The sequence below is a fragment of the Podarcis melisellensis genome (genome assembly GCF_964234715.1).
Source record: "Podarcis melisellensis genome assembly, chromosome: 3".
Lineage (NCBI taxonomy): Eukaryota > Metazoa > Chordata > Lepidosauria > Squamata > Lacertidae > Podarcis > Podarcis melisellensis.
Window position 1 is genome coordinate 96,333,953 of NC_138530.1, and position 26,421 is coordinate 96,360,373.

General features: G+C 39.9%; 1 protein-coding gene across 3 annotated transcripts in view; it reads right to left on the reverse strand.

Annotated features, from left to right (window-relative positions):
* The window catches only part of SNTG2 (syntrophin gamma 2), a 221,056-nt gene that overhangs the window by 72,504 nt on the left and 122,131 nt on the right, over window positions 1-26,421 (reverse strand). For all 3 annotated transcript variants that reach the window (XM_081906304.1, XM_081906303.1, XM_081906305.1), the window contains exons 7-8: window positions 8,112-8,199; window positions 201-292 (exon numbers count right to left, since the gene is read on the reverse strand). In XM_081906304.1, the coding sequence (XP_081762430.1) occupies window positions 201-292; window positions 8,112-8,199 (180 nt within the window). The remainder of the gene's footprint in view (window positions 1-200; window positions 293-8,111; window positions 8,200-26,421) is intronic.

Sequence of the window (26,421 nt, forward strand, 5' to 3'; positions counted from 1 at the left end):
CTGAACATTTTCTCAACTATTCAGAGTCCTGATACAGTAAACTTGTCCTCTTGCAACAACATGATCTACTCAGACCATTATATGTTACTAGAATAAACATTCTTGGAATTTGTTAAATGGCATAAGCCACATTTGTTCTCCTGAAAGTCAAGTCACATAAACTACACGTGCAACTAGGCAAAGTTGTATAAGCCACTTACTGTATTTGTTGAGTTTCCATTTAAGTGTAAACCACTGTCAAAGAGAGGGGAGGACGTGCCACTGCTGTGATCACTTGATGGTCCAGGGGAACCTAAAAATGCAGCATATTTTTTTAAAAAAAGTGTTATAATTTGTTTTCATCAGTGGAAAGTTAATGCACATGACTGAAGAAGAATTGCAGTGTATATGTACAAACTGGTTTGTTTTCATCCAGATATCTACATCATACTGTATATACAGTGGCTTTTTCTGGGGGGATGCAGGGGTATGCATACCCCTAACATTTTGTGAGTCTGAGTTTGGCCTCATTGAGGGGCAGTATTTCAGTATGAGTAGGAAAATGAGAGTACCTCTAATTTTTATTTAGAAAAAAGCACTGCATATATATATCTAGATCTATACCATCTATATCTATATGATTTAACTCTAATAGTTTCCACCATGTTCTATACATTTCTTAGCATGCAAGACAGAGAAAGCAATAAATAAAATAAAAAATGAATTGGACGGTAGTCTAAATTTCTTAACTGAGCTTATGAGATCACAGAGTTTTGCAGCAGAAACACATGTCAATCAAATGCATGGGATGGCATTGAGTGCTGCTCAAGTGGACATGTGATTCTCCCAATGCTGTGCCTAGACTGTGCTGAAGCCAGTCTAGGCCACAGGCCCCACCAGCCGCTACCGAGATCAACTATTCTCAAGGAAGAACTGCCCAAGGAGTTTTTGAAACCCAGCTGGTGATGTAAGGAACATCAAACTGATTTAAGAATTGGCTTAGAGGTCTCCTCCTATGTGAAAGTTAATTAGTCTACTCCTTTTCCAAAACCTTTAAAGTCACCCCAGGTTGAGGTGTAAGAAGCCTGTCATCTCAATGAGCTGAGCCTCTGGGTGTATTTAAACATTTTAAAAGTTAATTCCTTTTCTTCTCCACATTAATTTCTAATCATATTTACACACACACACACACACACACACAGAGAGAGAGAGAGAGAGAGAGAGAGAGAGTGAGAGAGAGTATTTGATTTCTTGCAAGCATGACTTCGTTATGGATCATATGCCCTTCCTGGCCATTTATGTGTGTGTAGTGCCCTCTCCATAATAACCCCTTCATTTCCTCCAATTCTAACTCTTCCCTCAAGAGTTTAGCTTCCCTTCAGGAAATAACGCTTGTTGGATTTCAAGAAGCTCTGTGAAAAACAAACAAACTGGAATGTCGCTTAAAAGAGAAGATAAAATAGGGATTGTTAAAGTGCAACATTAATGTATGAAATGTGAGAAGTTGTGATAAATACGAAAATTGTCAGATAGGCTGATGGAAGTCAAAAAGATTGTATAAGTTAAATTGGATGTTTAATTATAAATGGATTGCTTATTGGAAACTTGAATAAAAATTATATATATAAAAGAGTTTAGCTACCCTATCATGCTCTAGTTCCCCACCTATAAACACAGTGCAGGGGAGCCACACTACCAACAGAAAGTGGTCAAGGGAGGAAGCAGCTCAGTTATGAATCTTTTCATGCAGAAGGTCACAGGTTCGAGCCCAACCCATCTCCTACTACCCTTCTGAGAAATACCTCACCTCACCCTCCCACTATATATAAGGGTCTGGTGACTTCTGCTTCAGTGTATCTGAAGGGTGCATTCACATGAAAGCTTATACCAGAACAAACTTAGTTGGTCTATAAGGTGCTGTTGTTGTTGTTTAGTCGTTTAGTCGTGTCCGACTCTTCGTGACCCCATGGACCAGAGAACGCCAGGCACCTCTGTCCTCTACTGCCTCCCGCAGTTTGGTCAAACTCATGCTGGTAGCCTCGAAAACACTATCCAACCATCTCGTCCTCTGTCGCCCCCTTCTCCTTGTGCCCTCCATCTTTCCCAACATCAGGGTCTTCTCCAGGGAGTCTTCTCTTCTCATGAGGTGGCCAAAGTACTGGAGCCTCAGCTTCACAATCTGTCCTTCCAGTGAGCACTCAGGGTTGATTTCCTTCAGTATGGAGAGGTTTGATCTTCTTGCAGTCCATGGGACTCTCAAGAGTCTCCTCCAGCACCATAATTCAAAAGCATCAATTCTTCGGCGATCAGCCTTCTTTATGGTCCAGCTCTCACTTCCATACATCACTACTGGGAAAACCATAGCTTTAACTATACGAACCTTTGTTGGCAAGGTGATGTCTCTACTTCTCAAGATGCTGTCTAGGCCTGTCATTGCCCTTCTCCCAAGAAGCAGGCGTCTTTTAATTTCGTGGCTGCTGTCACCATCTGCAGTGATCATTGAGCCCAAGAAAGTAAAATCTCTCACTACCTCCATTTCTTCCCCTTCTATTTGCCAGGAGGTGATGGGACCAGTGGCCATGATCTTCGTTTTTTTGATGTTGAGCTTCAGACCATATTTTGCGCTCTCCTCTTTCACCCTCATTAAAAGGTTCTTTAATTCCTCCTCACTTTCTGCCATCAAGGTTGTGTCATCTGCATATCTGAGGTTGTTGATATTTCTTCCGGCAATCTTAATTCCGGCTAGGGATTCATCCAGCCCAGCCTTTCGCATGATGAATTCTGCATATAAGTTAAATAAGCAGGGAGACAAAATACAGCCTTGTCGTACTCCTTTCCCAATTTTGAACCAATCAGTTGTTCCATATCCAGTTCTAACTGTAGCTTCTTGTCCCACATAGAGATTTCTCAGGAGACAGATGAGGTGATCTGGCACTCCCATTTCTTTAAGAACTTGCCATAGTTTGCCGTGGTCGACACAGTCAAAGGCTTTTGCATAGTCAATGAAGCAGAAGTAGATGTCTTTCTGGAACTCTCTAGCTTTCTCCATAATCCAGCGCATGTTTGCAATTTGGTCTCTGGTTCCTCTGCCTCTTCTAAATCCAGCTTGCACTTCTGGGAGTTCTCGGTCCACATACTGCTTGAGCCTTCCTTGTAGAATTTTAAGCATAACCTTGCTAGCGTGTGAAATGAGTGCAATTGTGCGGTAGTTGGAGCATTCTTTGGCACTGCCCTTCTTTGGGATTGGGATGTAGACTGATCTTCTCCAATCTTCTGGCCACTGCTGAGTTTTCCAAACTTGCTGGCATATTGAGTGTAGCACCTTAACAGCATCATCTTTTAAAATTTTAAATAGTTCAGCTGGAATACCGTCACTTCCACTGGCCTTGTTATTTGCAGTGCTTTCTAAGGCCCATTTGACTTCACTTTCCAGGATGTCTGGCTCAAGGTCAGCAACCACACTACCTGGGGTATACGGGACATCCATTTCTTTCTGATATAATTCCTCTGTGTATTCTTGCCACCTCTTCTTGATGTCTTCTGCTTCTGTTAGGTCCTTTCCACTTTTGTCCTTTATTATGGAAATCTTTGTACAAAATGTTCCTTTCATATCTCCAATTTTCTTGAACAGATCTCTGGTTCTTCCCATTCTATTGCTTTCCTCTATTTCTTTGCATTGCTCGTTTAAGAAGGTCTTCTTGTCTCTCCTTGCTATTCTTTGGAAATCTGCATTCAATTTCCTGTATCTTTCACCATCTCCCTCGCATTTTGCTTGCCTTCTCTCCCCCGCTATTTGTAAGGCCTCATTGGACAGCCACTTTGCTTTCTTGCATTTCCTTTTCATTGGGATGGTTTTCGTTGCTGCCTCCTGTATAATGTTACGAGCCTCCATCCATAGTTCTTCAGGCACTCTGTCCACCAAATCTAAATCCTTAAACCTGTTCCTCACTTCCACTGTGTATTCATAAGGGATTTGACTTAGATTGTATCTTACCGGCCCAGTGGTTTTTCCTACTTTCTTCAGTTTAAGCTTGAATTTTGCTATAAGAAGCTGATGATCTGAGCCACAGTCAGCTCCAGGTCTTGTTTTTGCTGACTGTATAGAGCTTCTCCATCTTTGGCTGCAGAGAATATAATCAATCTGATTTCGATGCTGCCCATCTGGTGATGTCCATGTGTATAGTCGTCTCTTGTGTTGTTGGAAAAGCGTGTTTGTGATGACCAGCTTGTTCTCTTGACAGAACTCTATTAGCCTTTGCCCTGCTTCGTTTTGATCTCCAAGGCCAAACTTGCCAGTTGTTCCTTTTATCTCTTGACTCCCTACTTTAGCATTCCAATCCCCTATGATGAGAAGAACATCCTTCTTTGGTGTCACTTCTATAAGGTGTTGTAAGTCTTCATAGAACTGGTCAATTTCAGTTTCTTCAGCACCAGTAGTTGGTGCATAAACTTGGATTACTGTGATGTTAAAAGGTCTGCCTTGGATTCGTATCGAGATCATTCTATCATTTTTGAGATTGCATCCCAGTACAGCCTTCACCACTCTTTTGTTGACTATGAGGGCCACTCCATTTCTTTTACGGGTTTCTTGCCCACAGTAGTAGATATGATGGTCATCCGAACTGAATTCACCCATTCCCGTCCATTTTAGTTCACTGATGCCCAGGATGTCAATATTTATTCTTGCCATCTCATTTTTGACCACCTCCAACTTACCCAGGTTCATGGTTCTTACATTCCAGGTTCCTATGCAATATTTTTCTTTACAGCATTGGACTTTCCTTTCGCTTCCAGGCATATCCGCAACTGAGCTTCCTTTCGGCTTTGGCCCAGCCGCTTCATCAGCTCTGGATCTACTTGTACTTGCCCTCCGCTCTTCCCCAGTAGCATGTTGGACGCCTTCCGACCTGAGGGGCTCATCTTCCAGCGTCATAACTTTTATATGCCTATTGTCTTTGTCCATGGAGTTTTCTTGGCAGGGATACTGGAGTGGCTTGCCGGTTCCTCCTCCAGGTGGATCACGTTTGGTCAAAACTCTCCACTATGACCTGTTCATCTTGGGTGCCCTGCTCGGCATAGTTCATAGCTTCTCTGAGTTCTTCAAGCCCCTTCGCCACGGCAAGGCAGTGATCCATGAAGGGGCTATAAGGTGCTACTGGACTTTATTTATTGATTGATTGATTTGTAGTAGTAGTAGTAGTAGTAGTAGTAGTAGTAGTAGTAGTAGTAGTATATCCAGCTATGGCTTGGAAAAGACTTTTGTTTGAAACCCTGGAGAGCCACTACCATTCAGTGTGATTGACAGTACTAAGCTAGATGGATCAAAAGTCTCTCTCTCTCTCTCTCTCTCTCTCTCTCTCTCTCTCTCTCTCTCTCTCTCCCTCCCTCCCTCCCTCCCTCCCTCCCTCCCTCCCTCCCTCTGTGTGAGAGAGAGAGAGAGAGAGAGAGGGGGGGGAGGGATCTGATCGGAAGGTCCCCAGGGGGTACTCAAGGGTACGTAGTACCAGCATCTCATTCCACCTCCCTTTATGGTTAAAAAGTGTGACACTTACTGGAACAACTTCATGGTGAGTACTGACACCTATTTTTTTAAGAAAAAAATCACTGTCTCCGATTCTCACACGGACATTCTATTATTTGTTTGTATAAAAATTAGTTGTATGCCAGTTTTTTGGGGGGGGCATAGCCCACTCCATGTGGTTTGCACAGCATAAAGGCACAGTATATTATATATATTGCAATAGCAGTAGCATTAACAATAATTTAAAAACATAGTCAACTTAAAAGATAAAATAATCCTGCAGACAAAGAAAGCTATTTTAAGATTTATAAGCTTGTCTAGCAATGAAGTGAAGGGAGACTAAAATAAACAGATTTTAATAACCTGCTCAAACGTTTGTAGTATAGCATCTCTCTCACACTCATCCATACACAGACGGGCATCAAAATAGACTTCCTTAACACTTTTAAAAATCCCTTCTTTAAAACCATCTCAATTGCATTCATATTATAAACTCCAAATTATATTGTTTTGAAAGTTGGTTTTCCCTTGCTAAACCCCTGACACCAAAAATTATTATTTTTTCTTATTCATTGTTAGATAGAGTGGCATAAGTAATAAAAAAATCTAGTGATGTATTTCATTTACAGAGAGTGAACTTAGAATCTTTTTTTTCTAAATAAGCTGCTTGCAATGCAAAATACTTCAATTTTCCAAGCAACAATAGCAGTGGTGGTAAGACGTGACATTACCCTTCAAGTAGTTTTCAGATCACCTCACAATCCTGACATTTACAAATAATAATAATAATATTCACACCTCTAATCAACATGAAGCAGAGAATGATCTGGAAAAAATCTAGAATCTCGACAGTCTTAGATGCTAAACTGTTTCCATCTTAACATGCACACATCTGCCTCCATCCTTCTTTCTGGCTGGGTGATACTCTCAGTTTTAACTTTAAGTATCTTTTCTCTCCTAATGACTTTGATACAGCCAAAGATTTATTGCTAAACACAAATAAACTTAGCAATCAATCAGTTTCTTCATCTGTTGATTTTTTTTAAAAAAAAGCCACATAAACCAAAAATATATGACTTATGACCCAAAAAACCAATCCAGCCTACAGGGCTGATACTGTGTTTGGCAACTGTCCTGTTTTTGTACTCTACTTCCGGGTAGAGAGCACACATGGCTAGTGGGATGTGTTCCTCTTGATGGATTGTACATGCATTGAAGTAAATACTGAATTTATCTTAGACGTACCCAATTTTGGGTGAGATCAGTGGTGCTAGATTAGCTCCACACTTGCACCATGCCCACCTCATCACTGCCTCCCTCCTCCCCCATCTATATACTGGTAAACAGCAGTGACTCAACCAACCAGAGCTTAGGTGCTCCACCAAACTGCCCACGTTTGGCTGAGATCCAAAGATCATTTACTTGGTCAAAGGACCTTACTTCCAATGAAAGACACTTCAAGACCACAATGATAGAAATAAAACAACAACTTAAAAGCACTGTTTCTTAAAATGTATCAACAGATCCCAGAATCAAAAATCCTAGAGTCCAACAGATAACTGTAAAACAAAATATTTATTGCCGCCACTCCTTAAACTTGGGGATCACCTTACCACATATTTATATGCCAGTAATTAAAATCAGCATTTCCACTTGCACATTACACCATTAGCCTCATTAAAATCTATACTGGATCCCTAATTTCTATACTTTCCTGGATTGCTGACTATAAATTTATATATACATACATCACCCACAATGAGTAGTAGGACTTTTCTGGTCTAAGCACCTGTACACGTTTCACACATATGCCTGAGAAGGTTATCTCTCTCCCTCGCTCTCTATGACAGTGGGTATGATGGAACTTTTCCCAATAGTCTGCTTTTGACTACTTTCAGTTGAATCAGGAATTTATGGGTACACGCTGCCTACACACTGCAGTATTTTTACCTTCTCTGTTTTCATAAGCTTCCCAGTCTTTGGCAGTGAAAGCTAATTAGTGGGCTCTTGTCTAAGAAACTTCCTGCACAAATCAAATTCTGAACCATTTTTAAATAGCTGACATGGCAACCTGGCTGCAATTTAACAGAATGATTATGATTCTTAGAACATACTTGTTAAAAAAAACACCACGAGTTTGATGCAATAATTACATTGAGCTCAGCTATATGCAGATAACTCCTGTTAGTTTCAAAAGCACACAGAAAATTGCAGTAACCTGATTCTTTGCATGTGTGCAGGAGTGGGCAACGGCCCACGTGGCTGTGCTATGTTTATAACTACTGTTATTACATAGGTGGGGCTTATCTTCCGAGTCTTTCCTATCCTTCATACTGCTCCTCCTCTTAGGGGCCAGTGATTGGGTGAGAAAGATCCATAACACCTGCCCTGCCCATGTGGGTTACAATATTCATACATGTATCACAGGAAAGTGGCTTGCATGCATGCCTAAACATATATAAACATTAAATAATATAGCATTTCCATATAGAATCTTTCCTGAACTAAAGCATTCATGAATGAAATATTGTTTGTGCACAACTATCTGCTTGTTATGAGAAATATCGCAGGGAGGAAAGTGTTTTGCTCAGATCCATTAATTTTCCCTTACCCAATGGGAGCTTTAGAAATGATGGAGCTTCCCTGAGGTACTGAACAGTGATGGTAACTTCATCGCCAGCATTTCGCAGTAGATGCACCTGTCAGTGTGACAAATAACAGCTACTTTATACCAAAGAAGAACCAGCCACAGAGAGCAAAATAGTGTACATCAAAAAAGCCACATCTTCGTAGTTTTGTCAGGAATCCAATATTCATGCTTGCTGCTGGAATGAAGAATATATTGCGGGTTAGACCACAAAAATATAAATGACAAAGAAAAGAATATCTACAATAGCTGGAGAGTCTGAAAAAATTAAATTTAAAGAGGGAGCTGTGTTTGCATAGTGCAAGGTGGCCGAGTAGGAATGACATCCTTCAAATACAATTCTGATAATACAATTAGAGCACAACCCAATCAAAGTTAAATACTTAATAATCTCCTAGATTTCAAACTGGTAGTGGAGGGGAGGAAATTAAACAAATGCTTATCTCTTCCATGCAAATCAACAATCTTAACTTGCTGTGTTGTGAAAATTATGTTATTTATGGCCTAATTATTATTTAAGTGCCAGCAAATGTCATTTGGAACAGGAATGTCTTCATGTAACCCCTGAGAGTGTATAAGAGTAATCTGAATGGGAGTTTATCAAGGCATGCATTGTCTAAGAACCACAGACAATTTGCAACCTATGTCTAGTGAAACATGTTCACCACTACTATTGCCATCTACACATCAATAAATATCTGGAATTATCTACCCAATGAAAATTGGGGGGGGGGGGGAGAAACATGAGCATGCCTAGGTGCCAATCTTAAATGGAAAAAGTGGTGTATTTACTTTGATCAGCTACAATGGGAAGAAGATCTGGAATCCTAGCACCCAGAATTATTTATAAAGCAATTGAGTTTAAGTACAGACATGCTAGATTCCACAATGGTTTCATTGCATCATCTTCCAGTCTATCACACCATATCATTAACTGATATTATTACCACTAAAAGTTAATGACTAGAGAAATGCAATATCTGGTTCTTGCAGTGTGATATCTATAATGTAAGGGCCATTGAAACTCTGTGCTGAACTCCGTGATCAATGTTACGTTCTCCATCAGCTTAGTAGTGTCATAACTTGTTTTTGCACATGCCAGGAGGTATAAAGTGAGGGATATAACTCATGGTTGAACTAGTCACAAATTATCTATTTTGACTGACTGTTCTCTAAAGCAGAGAGCCTTTCTAGTCCTGCTACTTGAAATCCATTTGATGGGAGTCTCAGGTGAAGGTGGTACATGACTCCAGTCAAGCTTGCAAAGATATACCATTTGCCAGATAATAAATGTTGGAAATGTAAAGAAACTGAAGGAACATTATTTCACCTCTGGTGGACCTGCCCTAGAGTTAAGGCTTTCTGGGAAATGATATATAATGAGTTGAAAAAGATATTTAAGTATACCTTTTCTAAGAAACTAGAGGCCTTTCTTCTGGGCATTGTCGGCCAGAGGGTGCAAAAGAAAGACCGAACTTTTTTTATGTATGCCACAACAGCAGCAAGGATACTCATTGCTAAATACTGGAAAACTGAAGACTTGCCCACACTGGAAGAATGGCAGATGCAACTGATGGAACTGGCGGAAATGACTGGCAGAATCCGAGACCTGGGAGAAGAACTGGTGGAGGAGGATTGGAAGAAATTTAAGGACTATTTACAAAAACATTATAAATTGTATGAATGCTAAGAAAGATGTAAGATTTGCAATAATATGGCACCAACAAACTAGCTAAAAGGAATAAGAACTTAAATGCCATTAAAAGAAAAGACAAATTTTGGATAAATATCACTTTAAAAATAAGATTCTAGAATTGTGGTTTAAATTTTCTAAAGTTTGAGATTTTATATTGGAAAACTGTACTATTAGAATTGAAACAAGTTAATAATTTGCTGGTAAAAATTATGAGTTCAGAATGCAGGAACGAGAGTCGTGAGGAAGTTCAAGGAGGAGAATGAACTGTGGATATTGGAAAACTATATGTAACTTTGTATGCTTTTTATTGTCGAAAACTTTTAATAAATATTATTATAAAAAAATTAATAATGATGGGAGTCTCAGGTGAGATACCCACACAATGAAAGTTGCTTCCAATACCAGTCACCACACAGAAGAGTTTAATGTTGCAGAAGACAAGTCTCAGTGAAACTCTCTATATTGGACAAACAGGCCAGACCTTACGCCAAAGAATAAACGGACATAAATCAGACATCAGGAATCACAAGACAGAGAAACCAGTAGGAGAACACTTCAATCTCCCAGGACATTCTATACAAGATCTCAAAGTAGCTGTTTTACTACAAAGGAATTTCAGAAATAGACTGGAAAGAGAAGCTGCTGAATTGCAACTTATCACCAAACTTAAAACCATGGAGAAACCTGGTCTGAACAAAGACCTTGGATTCTTATCTCATTATACATGACAAAGCCATTTTTCACCTTTTCACCCCTTGCTTTTTCCTGTAAGACCTATTGCAGTCATTAAGAGTCATCAACAGGCTCATCACAGCTATCTGCCAATCACCCATTCCCACCACCCTTCTGAGTAATACCCCTCCCCACCTTCTCACTATATAGAAGGGTCTGGAAACTTCTGTTTCAGTGTATCTGAAGAAGTGTGCATGCACACGAAAGCTCATACCAAGAACTGACTTAGTTGGTCTTTAAGGTGCTACTGGAAGGAATTTTTTTTGTTTTGACTATGGCAGACCAACACGGCTACCTATCTGTACTCAGTGAAACAGTTCTGGATGTGTGTATATATATATATATATATGTTTTCGTAGATTTTCACGGGTACAGGAGTGCAGGTTTTATATATATATATATATATATATATATATATATATATATATATATATATATATATTGTAGACTTTTGCAGACACAGATATATACAGATACATACAAGTACAAAGTATCGCCATTGCTCCAAATAAACTCCAGCAATTCAATATGTCAACATCAACTAACATACAAACTAACTATAGGCTAACAGACACACTACTGAGCTGACATGCATCAATCACAGATATATTTGGAGACTGGGCCATTACCGTAGCAACTGGCTTGACTGACATTGCACCTGCGATCAGCTTATCTTTGGAGTGATTTACATCCATGAAGAAAATTAACCCCTCCTCATGTCCAGTTACTCCAACACCTTTAAATGAAAATGGCCAGGGTCTGAATCCTGGCCCTTCTATGTACAAAACATGAGATTTACCAATAGGTCAAGAGCCCTCTCCAAAACCACAACTGCCAGGTAATCTAACCCAGAGGTTCATAAACTCATTTGGCCTATCCTTCCCTTTTCAGAAAAATAAATACTCAGCACACCCTGGAAATCTACCTTCTTTAAGCGAACAGAAAGATGCAGTGACAAATTTGCATTCTTTTATGTTATCTGTATTTCTACCTACAACTTCTTGAAAAACAAGTTAACAAGAAGCTCAATCCTATATATGTTTACTCAGAGTAAATAGCCTGATCTGCCCCAGGGCAAGCTGTGATCCACTTCCTGGGCCTGAGTGAAGCTGAAAAGGGTTCATACAAGCCTGGAAAACCCCCTTGCCTGCAGCACAATCATTGGATCCAGGGGAGCCGTTGTCACCAACCCGCAACAGTGCCTAACTTGGTGGTAAACGTCATTACACAACAGATGAAACATGTAGAAACAGTTTTTCAAAAATTTCTTCTCTTCTTTGTTTTCACTGCCCCCTTATTTTTATTCAAAGCCCCCAATTGCACCTGAGGCTACTACAGCCCTCTGGATCATTCCAGCACCCCCTCAGGGGGTGGTATTGCCCACTTTGGGAAACACTGATCAAACCAGAGGGGAGGAAAGGATCCATTCTTCATACCAGATGTGGTGTCTGATTCAGACTTGAGCCACCAAAACCTCCCATAACTTCAAAAGAGGTTATTACCTTATCTCTTAAGTGCTGTTTGTCCAGGATATCATTTTCAATTATATTAAGAAATAAAATTATTTGTTTCCAAAATGCTCTCTTCTGGACAATGCCAATGATATGTTTATATATATACTATATATATAAAATTATCTATATACTACGCAAACACACACACACACACACACACACACTCGATTTGGTGTAAAATATTCTATGTAGAGGTTAACAAAATTGTAAGTTGAGTTTTTGCCCATGTTTAAATGAGAAGGTATTTATTTCCTAATCCTTTTCAGGGTGGCAAACATGTCTTCCTGAACTCTATTAATATCCACTTTGGGGTCTGGAATGAATTGATGTCTTCTTTCCAGACTAGCCACATCAGCTAATCACTTTGCCCCCTATCTACTAATCTGCATGATAATGAAGCTTTCAAAGCTGCATCTGATGCTTTTAAGTTTTTGACAAAACTGTTTCTAATTCTGAAAGAGTAAATGGACTCACAATTGCTCTCCAGATCATTTGTTGAATAATCAAGACTATTGTAATAATGGAGGAGGGAAATCCTGTTAGTATGCTATAGCAACGAGTTATGATTTTATGGCAAATCATGTCACTCATTCCAATTTTATCAGTTAATAGGGAAGAGTTCTTTTTTGTCATTTGCAACCTCTGTTCTTTATAAGCAGTATTAATAAACATAACTCTATATTCGTTTAAAAAGAGGTCAATATGCAGTATTTTCAAATTATAAGCATAATGCTTTGACCCTAATTATTTGGTAGCTGTTGACCCTGAGGCATCCAATGATCATAGCATATTTGGATGGTCAGCAAACCTGGTCATCTTGGGAATATTTACTGTGTTCTTAGCCCTGGTGTTGCCTCTGGAGAGACTAGAAGATTGGTTTATCATGAATTTGGATGATGTTTCATTCAACTTTCTGTCGCAAACATGGAACTTGAACTCTGAGTGGGGAAAGTGTCAGAGAAGCGGTGGAGTTAAGCATGCCTTAGCCTGGCCAGCACCTATCTCTTCCAAAATGACTCTCTTGACACCCCTCTTCATAGTAGCAAAGTGGAAGTTGGGGCTGACAAATAGAGGTTGCCAGAGAAAAATGAACATGACGAACCCCAAAAACCTGTTTGTGTCAAAGATTGGGATAGATACAGGGATAAAAGGATCAATCCCCACTCTCAAAGGAGCAAAAGCATGTAATGCCATGTGATCTGAAGAAATGCAAGCCATGTGGAAAGAACCCAGTCCACCATGGATAAAGAATCTGTGGCTCTTTGACCGTTGTTGGGCTTCAGCTCCCATCAGTCAACATAATCAATGGTCAGGAATGATCAATTCATCTAGGAACATCTGGAGTGACCGAAGTTTTCTAACCTCAATGTGTCCACTGTAAGCTCCTTGGAATAATGGCAAGTTGATAAATGTGAATGCAAAGAAGGATCTCACAGCATCCTAAACATATTATGACATATGTTTATAATAATAAATTGTAAAATATGGGGTTTTTTTCAGAGTCAAGCCACAAAGTTTGACACCAGATATGACACCAACAGGACTGGACTGAACAGAGACTGAGAAAGGCTAGCTCATTACCAAAAGTAATCATCAGTGTTCATTTTGCTTTGCCAATGGATTTGACTGGATCCATTTCAATTTTATTTCTTATCTTTTCCCACTGGACCTTCTCTGCACTTGACTCTGTGTGAAAATGGCAAGCACCTTCCTTGTGCATTGTTATAGGCCAATAAAGATTTCATTCATCTGACAAAATGGGTTCAGGACCATGAAAGTTTATGCCACCATAATGTTTTTACTCTTCAATGTGTAACAATTTTTATTTAAACTAAAAACATATCCAATAACTGTGCAATCCTTTGAGTTCAACAGGATTTACTCCCAATTAAGTGTATATAGGAGTGCACCTTTAAATAAAAAGGAAATAATGTAGGTTCCAACAAAAGCTACCAACATTTTATTAAAAGCTGCTGGTTTTTCACCATCTTATAGGGTGTTAGTTTAGAGTCACACGTGATGGCTAAAAGGCAGGCCAAACAGATCTTCACATTCTGAAAGTGGAAGGAAATCAATTTCTGTTGCTACAGGAAAGAATTAATGATACAGAAGGTCGTTAAATAATAGATGCTTTATGGCAACAGAAGCTTTTAACACAAATTCAATATATAAACAAAGATGCAGTTAAGTTTGTGCATTCTGTTGGTGCTTTGGTATGCTCTGAGTAGGGGAGAAATAAAAGACAAGGTTCTTCCACCCCTAAAAATACTGCAGCAAGAAATTATTACAGTGAAAACAAAAAAGGAAAACCAAATATGGAATGGATGTTGCTACATTCCGGACTGATTTCTCTTTTGAAGTGTTGTTCTGATGTTTCTTCTGAAAAGCAACCTTTATGCCAATAGAAAAAAACACATTACCCTAATATATTCCCATTCCTTTTTACAAATCAGTTGTAGGACTTAGTTGCAGGCAATCACAAAGTGCTCAGTGTATGCAGAGGCCCATTCATTTTTCACTAAGCTGAGGAAAGATGTGAAGGCATGGCTAAAGCTGGAGTATTCCATATTGCCATGTCCTGTACCACTTTCTGTACTGTTCCTTTGTGGTGATTCCTAGATGAATGTGCAGTTCTCTAACACGGAGATTAGGGGTGAATCTATCAGTTTGCTTCTGCACCAAATTACCTGACATTTGTTCATTGCTAAGTCCACAGCTCATACAACACTGGCTACAAACCCATGGTATTTTAAGGAAAGATAGACTTAACTCAGAGCCCAGCTCACTGAACTGCTCTGGACTTTAAACTAGGTTGATGAGGCTGTATATCAGAAAGGGAAAAAGCTGGCTGCTGGACAATATGCTCCAATAAGTTGTAGCCTTCCTTGGATAACACCATTGTTCCCTCCGCCGTTGTCAGCTTCTGAAAGATAACATGTCCTAAAGCACTGACTAATGATGGGCCTAATTAACCTCTGGATCATAAAGACTCAGTTTATTTCTTCTTATAAATCAAGAGAGAATTGTGATCTCTTGCTAAGGATACTATTAACCAAGGTAGTCCATAAAGAAATGAATTGCTCCTCTCACCACGGCACATCCCTTTCCATTGAAAGTGCCAGCAGCAATTAGGTAGCTTCAAAGTTGAATGATTGGTAGGGCCTGAGAGAACAAATGCCTACATCAGCTTTGCAGGCTGGCAAGCAGTGAGCAGCAATCTCTTGTTCAGCTGTGACTAGCACAGGTTGCTCCAAACACTTACAGCCTTAAATATTAAAAAAACACACACACACACACACACACACACACACACACACACACCCTTCTTCCAATAAAATCAATGATGCTGTCTGCTGCAGAATATAGAAAAACCAACAAGGTTACGTCCCATTTCACACTCTGCTGTCTAGACATAATACTTAAACTGCATTATGCTATTTTCAAATCTGAACGCAATCATCTTGTGTCGACACATTTGTATGTGCTGAATAGGAAAAGAACACTACGAAACAATGACATACAAAGAAAGAGGATGATTGAGTGTGGGGTGAAGGAAAGGCTGAACTTAGATAAGCAGTAAAGAGGAGTATGCTTATTTAGTCAGTATGAGAGGTTTTTATTTCGGAGTGTTGCAACCATATCTCTGATGGCTATGATGCCCACTGTGATGGACAGGCCCTGGGTCTGCCTCCTGATGAGGTCTGCCAACCAGGGAGAGATAGCAAGTTGGTCAGTCAACCAGGAGGGAGGGAGGGGGAGGGAGAGGGAGAGAGAAAGAGAAAGAGTTGAATTCAAGTTAGATGCTGAGATTAGACATACGTGGGCAGGGGACTCTGAGTAACTGAATAGATTCCTATAGGAGTTATCTGTCAGTGTGGACAGATAGTGAATTGGCTCTCAGTTTGAGATAGGTTCTATTTACCTGAGGGGACCATTAGGATTCTAGAATGGTCTGGGACTGTTTTATGGGTAGTGTAAGGCAACAGCCATGCTAGAAAGAATTTATGTGTCCAGTGACAGCTTTAAAGCCTGAAGTTAAGAAAGATCTTAAATATCTCTACAAAGACCGTTTGCTTGAAACAAGGTGTTGTGCCTTTCAAAAGCAACCATTAAGCTGTAACTTCATTGAGTATAAACAAATAAAGTTCTAGTTTTCTTCCAAGAATGTCTCATCTCTACTTAGATCCACTGGACGAGGGTTAAGTGGCCACTTGTTTTACTTCACTTAATTATAATACTTGGCTGCTGTTAAACATAAGCACTAACACAAACAGTTAATTTAAGACCTCTGCTGTGAGAATACAAGAAAACGTCTAATAACACACCTATAAATTACAGGCTATAATAATGGCCAGGTCACACAGTTCCCATCTTAAGTGAAGGTGTCTGTATCTCCTGAATGGTCATTTGCCTTGCCAGCTTGGCCATCCTCTTCCAAGATGGCCGGTATTACCATGTTTTCCATGGAACTGAGAGATATGGAAGGAGTTAGACACAGATTACTGGGAAGGAAGAAGTCCCACTTTCTTCAGCAGTAAGCAGTGCAATAAAGGCAAGGCATAAAAGACCACAAGACGAACTTGGAAGCTGTGGGTTGTGTTATAAATTATGAAAATAACCTGCTTCTCCCAATACAGAAATAGGTAGAATTATTTCCAGATGGTGGGCAAAGACTGGTGGGGGAAATGGAAAAGGCATTCTATTTGGCATTAGTGGTAGCATTTAGAAGGGGGGAAAATAGGCAATGTTTGTTGTTATTATTCATTTATGAATCACATTTTATATATATAAAAATCAGGGTGAATTTTGTGTAAGACCCTATTTATATGTTCTGAATGGGAAAATAATGCAATGAAACAATGCTACTGAAAAAAAGATGGTGTTTGATAAAGGAGAGGCTGCAGAGAGATAAGCAGCAAAGGGGAGCTCATCTGTTTAATCAATAATAGTGGAATTATTCCACTTTTTGCATTTCCAATGATTAAGGAAAGGCAAGCTTTATACACAGGTATCACCTGAATTTGGCCTCTGATATTCCTCACTTTCTTCTCTTCCAAAAGAACAGATGAACCAGATAGGGAACGTCTTTCCAATAGAGGCCTACCTGGCACTGCCTGCCTGTCAACACACTGTAATGATTTGGCTGTTTGGACAGGCCTTTGGGCTTCACGAGAATTGATTCTTTAGAGCTATCCATTTGCTATTTGTTGCCATGGTTATGCATTTCACCACTGAACTTTTAAATGACTGCCATTGTTCTATTATTACTTTTACTGTTTTGCATTTTTTGTTGCCTTGGCGGTCTCAGAGATGGGAAAAGTGGGATAATTATTTCAGGTAAATAAAGAAATTCCTTTGCTGACTGTCTTGGACCACTCATGGATCATTGTCCTTCTCTCATCATCAGTTGCTCTTTTGGTGGGTTGCTATCAGCATGAAAGCACAGAGGTAAAATTCTACTATTTACATTACACGCAGCTCCTGATTTTGTTTTTTAGCCGTGTCCGACTCTTCGTGACCCCATGGACCAGAGCACGCCAGGCACTCCTGTCTTCCACTGCCTCCCGCAGTTTGGTCAAACGCATGCTGGTAGCTTCGAGAACACTGTCCAACCATCTCGTCCTCTGTCGTCCCCTTCTCCTTGTGCCCCCCGTCTTTCCCAACATCAAGGTCTTTTCCAGGGAGTCTTCTCTCCTCATGAGGTGGCCAAAGTATTGGAGCCTCAGCTTCAGGATCTGTCCTTCAGTGAGCACTCAGGGCAGATTTCCTTAAGAATGGATAGGTTTAATCTTCTTGCAGTCCTGATTTAGGCATGCCCAAATGATGTGTGATCATGCATACACACGGTGCTGAACCCGTAACTAGCCCCAAAATGTCATGGGAAGGGGTGGAAGAGGCTTACATGTGCTCTACCGAGGTGTGTGGGGATCCTTTATCACTTAACATGGTGAGCCAAGAGTTCCAACTCCCGCCCCCCAAAGGAGGTTTTAGCCAGGAATTGTTGATTGGCTTTCAGTCATATCAGTCTCAACATATTTATTGTAATTCTTCTTTCTGTAAACTGCTTTGAGGTTTTTTTACAATCAAGCGGCATATAAATTTTATGAAATAAATAAATATTTTGTTTGCAGAAAACCAGACAGTAACGCCTTATGCACACACCCACTCACTATAGAGATGGGGAGATATTTAGTTCATGTCTCATTTGAAGATGAATCTATCAAATTTACACTTCCCACAACAATATGTGAACTGAAAAACAACTGTCCTCCAAAATTTTAAACTTAATTTTGCTACACTGCTCACCAATCAAAACAAGTAATGTTTACCAAAAATGCATATTTTAGGGGGATGCATACATAAAATAACTATAGTGGTGAAAATAGCACACCCAAAAAAGCCAATTGGAGGGGGGGGGGAACACTTGTCAAAATGTGTACTATAGTGGAAACTGCATATAAACATTTGCTTGTTGGGTAAAATTGGCTCTAAAATGCTGATGGTTTTTCACATACAGCAACAAAATGGGGAGAAATGGATTTAAGGTTGAAAAAAAAGAGAAGGCTAAGCAAACCAAAATTGACATATCATCCCTACTCATTGTGCTACACTGTAAAATACTGCAGCAGCCAAAACACACAAGAGGAAGATTGCACATGAAATTTTGTATATACAAATGATACCCAATAAAGCACAACATCCTGCTGGATAACATGTTTTATAGGAATTTATGAAAGATCTAGAAGCTGGAGTAATTTAAGATTCTTCCAAAATGTCTTTCCAATTATTTCTCCTCAACATTAACATCATCTTCAGTTTTGGAATATGCATTTGTGGGTCTAAAAACTTTATTACTGATACTAGCTATTACACATTTCTCAGCCATCCTTTTGAATAATTCAAAACTCTGAGTGTGGGCAGCAGGAGATGTGGGTCTCAAGAGCATGATACTGTTTATTGGACTGTTGACTTGATTAACACAATAAGGAAATGGTTACAATTCAAAGAGCCTTCAAGTACTTTAAGCGATATTGATTTCACTGAATTTCAGCATGCTTAACCATCTCTGGTTTCTATCTACTGTATTAAGTAGGCTAACTATACATTTTATTGAAAAACACATTTGTGTTCCTTGCTTCATCTCATTCTTTTATGAATATACCCTTCTTTATGTCTTAGAGAAAAGTACAACTCTCACTGCTGACTTTAATGCAATATGACATAGTAGCCTTTGACTCAGGAAAATGAGATAGTTGCCTTAAGGAAACCAGTTGGGGAAAATGACTAGGTCATGATTTCTGTGAATTTGGAAGCATTTTACTTTATTTTTAAGTTAATGTTTTAACTTAGAGTTAACTTAATGCTTGTTATACTTCTTTATTATTTAATATTTTTCTACCTTTAATGTGTCCTTGACAATTTTTAAAGAATATCTCTGAAACAGATTGTTTACTGATCTATATTCGGCTAATGAACAGCCACTGTATCTGTGATCCAAGCCAAGATAATGCAAAGGATTTAGGATTAAACTAGATCTAATATACAGAGACCCTTTTTAAAACAAAAACATAATAAGAAGTTCATCTGGTGCTTATGTTGTTGTTGTTTTCCAAGACCAAAGACCTTATTTTGCCAAACTTTTCAGCTTTGATTTTGATTGATTTTTTAATGCTCCTTTGCGATTTACTACCTTATTAGTTTATTGTGATGTTACTTAATGCTCATAATTTGGCTGTATGTTTTCTTTTTATGTTTTGGGCCCAGGAAATTTGATTGAAGGGTCTTTTAAAATGCCACAAATAAATAAATAAGCCTTGTTGGGGGGCTTTTTGGCGTGCCAAAGATAATTGGCATTTCACCCAACCCAATCAAAACCAGCTGTTTTTGATGCCTGTAATTTTAATGAATACTTTTCTAATCAATATAAAGAGTTTGTGAAACTTCTAAACATCAAATGGCAAATATGAATGAAATAGTGGAAAACAAAACAGTTCTGCTGAAGCCTAAGGGCAAATTTTCATAGTTTGGTTCATAAGGAAGGAAACTGTTGGAAGCCTTATGGCCACATACTTGATATTTTTAAATATGGAAGGGGAAGGACATATTCCTGAGAATACTTGGCATGGAGCACTGAATAGCATTTAGTTTTTGCATATTTTTTGTTTAAAGATTTGTGACTGACTGGAGCATTAGAAAACTCCATTATGAGCTCCACAGTAGGGTTGCCATATGTCCGATTTCCCCCAGACACATCCTCTTTTTCAGGGTCACAATTTCTGTCCAGGCAGATTTTTAAAATTGGGCAAAAGATCTGGGTATTTTGGTTTGGTTTGTGCACACATGTCAGATATACTGTACATATGTATGGCGGTATACACACAGAGAGACATATATGTAACACACACATACAACATGGTTCATGTTCAGTTCAAATTCATCCATATGATTCTCAAAATCCTCCCTCCCCCCGCAGTCATAGAATCAGAATGGTAGAGTTGGAAGAAGGTTACACATTGACAAAAATGCTCACTTGCACTACAGATTCCTGATCTCTCATTCCCTTCCCATGTTGACACCGTCACATAAATTCAATTGTCTGTATTCTTATTAAGATTTTGTCATGGAAATTCAAGAACGTGGCTACGAGCAATATATCGCCGCTTCTGTGGCCTACATATAGGAGGAGTATTTAAAATGCGAGTTGTCACTGTGACTGGTAGTTAGAAGTCAGCAAAGGTTTTGGCTTGCTGAAATATGGCAACCCTACTGTACAGAAGAAAAAAGCTCACAGCAAAGTAATGTATTTGTCACATAGTGAATAGGAAGACACAATAGAGATTTTACCTTATTGGGCTAAATCAGATGAAATAAGAAACAACGATTCAGCTTACACAAGATTCAGGCTTGCATGCTCGATTTCTTCCTCTTCAGCTCTTTCACATACCACAGGAGAGGAAGAAATTGAGCATGCAAGCCTGAGGAGAGGCTTCAAGGCAACATGAGTGAGAACACATCTCCAATTATAAATTCAGACCCTGGCATGTTTCAATTCATAGTTTAAACAAATCACAGTTCTCCAAGTTCAGATGACAAGGGAATTATGGTTAGTTTAAAAGCAAAAGTACAGGCCACTCCCCATTTACACGGGGGTTACGTTCCACGGAATGGCAGGTTTAAGTGAAATTGTATATATTGGGAACACCATCGATAAAGCCTGCAAACACCCTCTAAATCAGGGGTCAGCAACCTTTATCAGACGTGAGCTGGCTGGACCATGTGGTGGGCCAGACTATATTTTGGAAAAAAAATGAAGGAATTCCTATGCCCCAGAAATACATTTTAAATAAAAGCCACACATTCTACTCATGTAAAAACACACTGATTCCTGGACCATCTGTGGGCCAGATTGAGAAGGCAATTGGGCTGCATCTGGCCCATGGGCCTTAGGTTGCCGACCGCTGCTCTAAACCTATGGAAACCCTTTGAAAATGCAAAAAAAACCAACAACCCCAAACTCCACCACAATCGCTCTCTCCAAACCTCCTTTCTCAAACTCGAACTGCCCATAGGACTCAAAAGTCAGTGCAAGGGCTTGTGGGATTGCTAGACACCATTTCTGTCATTTTCACGCTCTTTTGGGGCCATTTTAGGGCCACTTTCTGGTTTCACGGTGATGCACACATGCACAGTTGTGTGTGCCTTTATCGTGCATAAATGTGAGGGTTTTCAATCACCTCTTTTGCCATTTGAAGAAGGAAGAGAAGGAAAGGGGAAATATCTGATCCCAAGATGCAGGCAGAATCATTCACTGTTGTACCTGGTCCAAGTCCTGTTGCTGATCAAACAGGGGCTGAGAGTCTCTAAGGAAGTCTTGCCTGAGAGTAGAATCCACATACAAAGGCAGGGAATCCAGAGGATCAGAGAGCCAAGGGTCCAGTCCAGAGGTCAAGAAATCCAGATGGAGAGCAGGAAGAGGTGGGGAATTACAGGCGCTGTTTCCAATCTTTGACTGCCGCTGAGAGCTCTGTTTAAAGGCCAGAGCCAGCTGCTTCTCATCGGTGCCTTCTCCTCTGTGAAGGCTGATCAGCTTCAGGTGGAGTCACTTCTCCCCCTTCTCCTCCTTCAGGCTGCTGATCAGCAGGTGAAGCTGCCTCCTGGCCTATGACATTCAATCAGCGTTCACATGGTTTCCTACTGTCTCTGATCCATGCTTTTAAGACAAAGAACCATACATGTGGATATACTGACTCACTTATGAGTTTGAGCTAGTGCAGCAAAGTCTTCCTACTATTGATCAGGTATTTTAACACACAGTGAGAAAAAGTGATTCATTAGCTACTGAGCTGGACTTGGGCATAAGAGAAATGCTGAATTAGCCACTGCCTCCGTGACAATGACCCACTTCACAGAAATATATGCCCATTCTGATTTATACTTACTCTTTCTGTTGTCACTTGAGCATGCTGATACTTCTCTGTTGTCTCTCAGTGGCCCCATTTTGTCACCAATCATATTAATCAATTGCCCACCTAGGTTTGCTTTTAAAGGGAACAATGCCTCCTGGTAATTTGTTGCTCTAGAAGAATCTCATCCAAATTCAAAGAATATAGAGACATTCTCAATTTCCCCACACCACAGGGTGGAGATAATAGCACATGTAAGACTTTCTCCCAGCCATTGTGGGAGGCATTTAGCTGTGCACAATTCTTTTGTAGCTATGAGAATGTTTGAATGACCCAATCACATGCTCAGGGCCTGGTGGAATTCTTTACCCTTCCAGCACAATGCTAACTCCATGGGAAATATCCTTTTGATTAGGCTCAGACCCCTTGGCTGGCTGCCCCATGTAAAAATAGTTCATGGACAAGAAGCTTGAACACAGCTGGGAAAACTTCTACAGGATGCCAATATCCACTTAATTGTAGTATTGTCATTGAGTCAGCTATAGAAATACTATTATATAGAAATTTGTATGAATAGGAGTATACATGGAGAGTATATATATGTATGATGTTTTTTCCCTTCTATTTTATCCCAATTGCAAAGAAAGTCAAATAGTGTTGACAGATTTAATCCCTGCCCCATGCCCCTAAAAAGATTTTGTATGCATTTATTAAATGGGTTATTCGAAGACTGAAAATATTTCTACACACACCCCTGAAGCAATCTTCAGGAATGAAAAAAAAATACGTTAGTTCACACCTGCTTCATATAACCATATGGTCTGAAAAAGTCTATTATGCTACATTTGCTTATTTCACGTATATGTATCCTGCCATTTAGTCTGAAAACTTTCAAAGCAGAAATTAAAAGCACAACAATACAAAAATTAGGAAAATATTTGGAATCAAAGGCATTACAAGCAGTCACAACATAGCACACAATATACAGACTCAAAATCTAAGAGGTCTAAAATATCTTAGAAGTTTTAGGAAGTCCAGCTAAAGTTTAAAAAGGCCTTCGCTAAGCACTAAAAAGACATCAGGTATGGTGTTATGCGAGTCTCCATGGACAAAGCACTCCATAGATAGGGTCTGCTACAATGGCAAAGGTCCTAAATCTCACTGTTAGTCACTATAGCTCCAGACTTCAACAAATGAAAATTGCAGAGTATATTGCAAAAATGCAGGAATAAAGAACTGGGAATGTTCTGCTGAACATTCTGCACATCAAGAAGTTCCAATGCCTATGGGTATTTGTATCTGTGGATGATTTAGTGTCCTTGTATATGTGGATGGTTCATGCCTCAAAGTGATCTCCACTGTATCCCAATCTCACAACTGATTTTCTAATTTCTTTTTCTCTCACACTTTCAGCCTTAGATTATGATGAAGCAGTTGCTGCTACTACTGTTCTTCAAGGTCACAGCACAGATCACCAGTTTGGTGCTGAATCTGCTTTGGTTGCCCTGATGGATATTCTTTTATTGGGGATTGTGATCCTGTTGCTCTCGCTAGATCTCTCATTGGCTTTTGATACCATGGGATCCTCCTGGACCATCTACAGGCAACTGGCATTGGTGGAACTGTTCTGCGGTGGTTCCAATCTTATCTCCAGGAGGTAGTGCTGGATGAGTGCTTTTTTGGCCCCCAAGCTCTTTACAATCTACATGAATAATGCATAATCACCAGGAAATTTAGAGTGAGTGTCATCAGTATGCTGGTGATACCCAATTCTATTTCTCTGCAGCATCTGAATCAGGAATGCCTGAAAAGGCTCCTGCGTCTGAATGCGGTGGCTAATACAACTGAGCCTGAATCTGTACAGTATTTTACAGAATGCAATAGTCTACAGCAAGCAAAGCTGAAACTCCTGCCTACTTTCCCTTCCTGTAGCAATACAGATCTGTAGTCAACTTCCACTGTGTTTGTCTTGGGCATAGGGCTTGCTTATTCTGCAGAAGTTCATGTTTTCCTCTTTGTGTACAAGACCTGTTCTGTATCCATCCTTTTGGAGTAAAGTTGACGACAAGTTCACGTAAAATGTTTCTTGGTTCATTAGCAATTCACCTTTGGGGGGTGGGGTGAAACAACTGCTTGTTAACTACCAGTTGGTTAAGATGTGAAACTCAGTAGAGGTAGCCCCATGGTAAAGTGTCACTTTAAATCTAAGGACATCTACAAACATCCCAATTCACTCTTGAGTGTTTTTCATTTTCTGGAGTGCACTCAAAACTGAAATTGCATAGGTGAAGCAACAGGAGAATCAAATCAGAATGCAAATGAAAAGCGGTTTCAACCAACAGAATAAATTCATACCTTAGTAGACTCCCATCAGCCCAGCCAGCATGACTCACCGTCAGGGATAATGGGAATTTTGGTCTGGCAACATCTGAAGAGCCGCCAATTCCCCATCCCTCATATAGATATAGCAACTAAAAGGTTCAGGGTAAAAGATCCCAATGCCTTGACATCAAGAGGCCATAATATGGCATAATTTGATGGGTGGCTTCCGGCGAAAATAGAACTCTGCTTTAGTAGTCTCTCACATGCAGGCAGCCACTGGACCTGCTGTTTCCTGATTCCAACATGACACAAGTGTATTGAAGTGCACTTGCATAGTACTGCTGAGAAACGAGAAAGAATGAAGGTGTAGACCAGCCTTTCTCAACCTGTGGGTCCCCAGATGTTGTTGGACTACAACTCCCATCATCCTGAGCTCTGGCCTTGCTAGCTAGGGGTGATGGGAGTTGTAGTCCAACAACATCTGGGGACCCACAAGTTGAGAAAGGCTGGTGTAGACTGTCCTTTCAATGTTGCCTTCCTTCACTCATACAATGTCTGTCAGGACCAAAGGAAAGTTGGTGCAATGTTGCCATTTCCTATCAGCAAGGGCTTGAGTAGGGTATTGATTTTGACTAGCTTCCTAAAGATCAAATGCTCCTTGAGCTGCTATGAAGCAAACCAACAGTTCTCTGGGTGCAGACAAAGCTAACCTGTTAGATGTAGCTGTAAAATAAAGCCTTGGTAGATTTCAGGAAGAATACTATAAAATGGACGGTTGTTAATGGATATTTGTTAATATTGCCTTATGATACAAATTAATATTTGCCGGGGTTTGGGAAGTGGGGGGAAGCCTCCTCCTGAGAGCAATAACAGATGTTTTTAGTTTCAGCTAGATAAACTGTGATCAGTTGGTTCTGTATGAGCACCGAAGCAAATAATTTTTTTGCAAGAGAGAACTGTGCTAATTTGAGCTCACAAGAGACTGACAAGATTTAAAGTGAAAACGACAATGGAACACTGTTAAGACAGCAGGAACATAATTTGTTCCCTAATTTTCACCCCCCCCCCAATAATATTAATTCCGATTCTGATTTTGAGAGTCAGTGTGATGTAGTGGTTAGAGAGCTTGGGAGACCAGAGTTCAAATCCCTACTCAGGATTGAAGCTCGCTAGGTGACCTTGGACCAGTCACTGCCACTCAGCCCCTTAGGGTTGCTGTGAGGATAAAATGGGAAGCAGGAGAAGTCTGTACACCACCTTACGTTCCTTGAAGGAAAGATGGGATATAAATGTAATAAATAAATGCAATAAATAATATTTTGCATATGACTCTCTGTACCAACTAAATAATCCAAGGCATGATGGGTTCAATGTTCAGACACATTTGGAAGGGTTTTTTTTTGGGGGGGGGATAATTATTTGAGTGTCCCAATTACAGACAGATTATTGAGGAATGGTCTTTAACAGAAGCAAATGTCATACATTGTGCACTGAAAGCATCTACCAGGTCAAACTATTGGCCTGTCTAGTTTGGGGTTGGCTACACTGGCTGGCAGTGACTCTCCATGACTTTTCAGACAATGGTATTTTGTAGCCGTACTTGATGA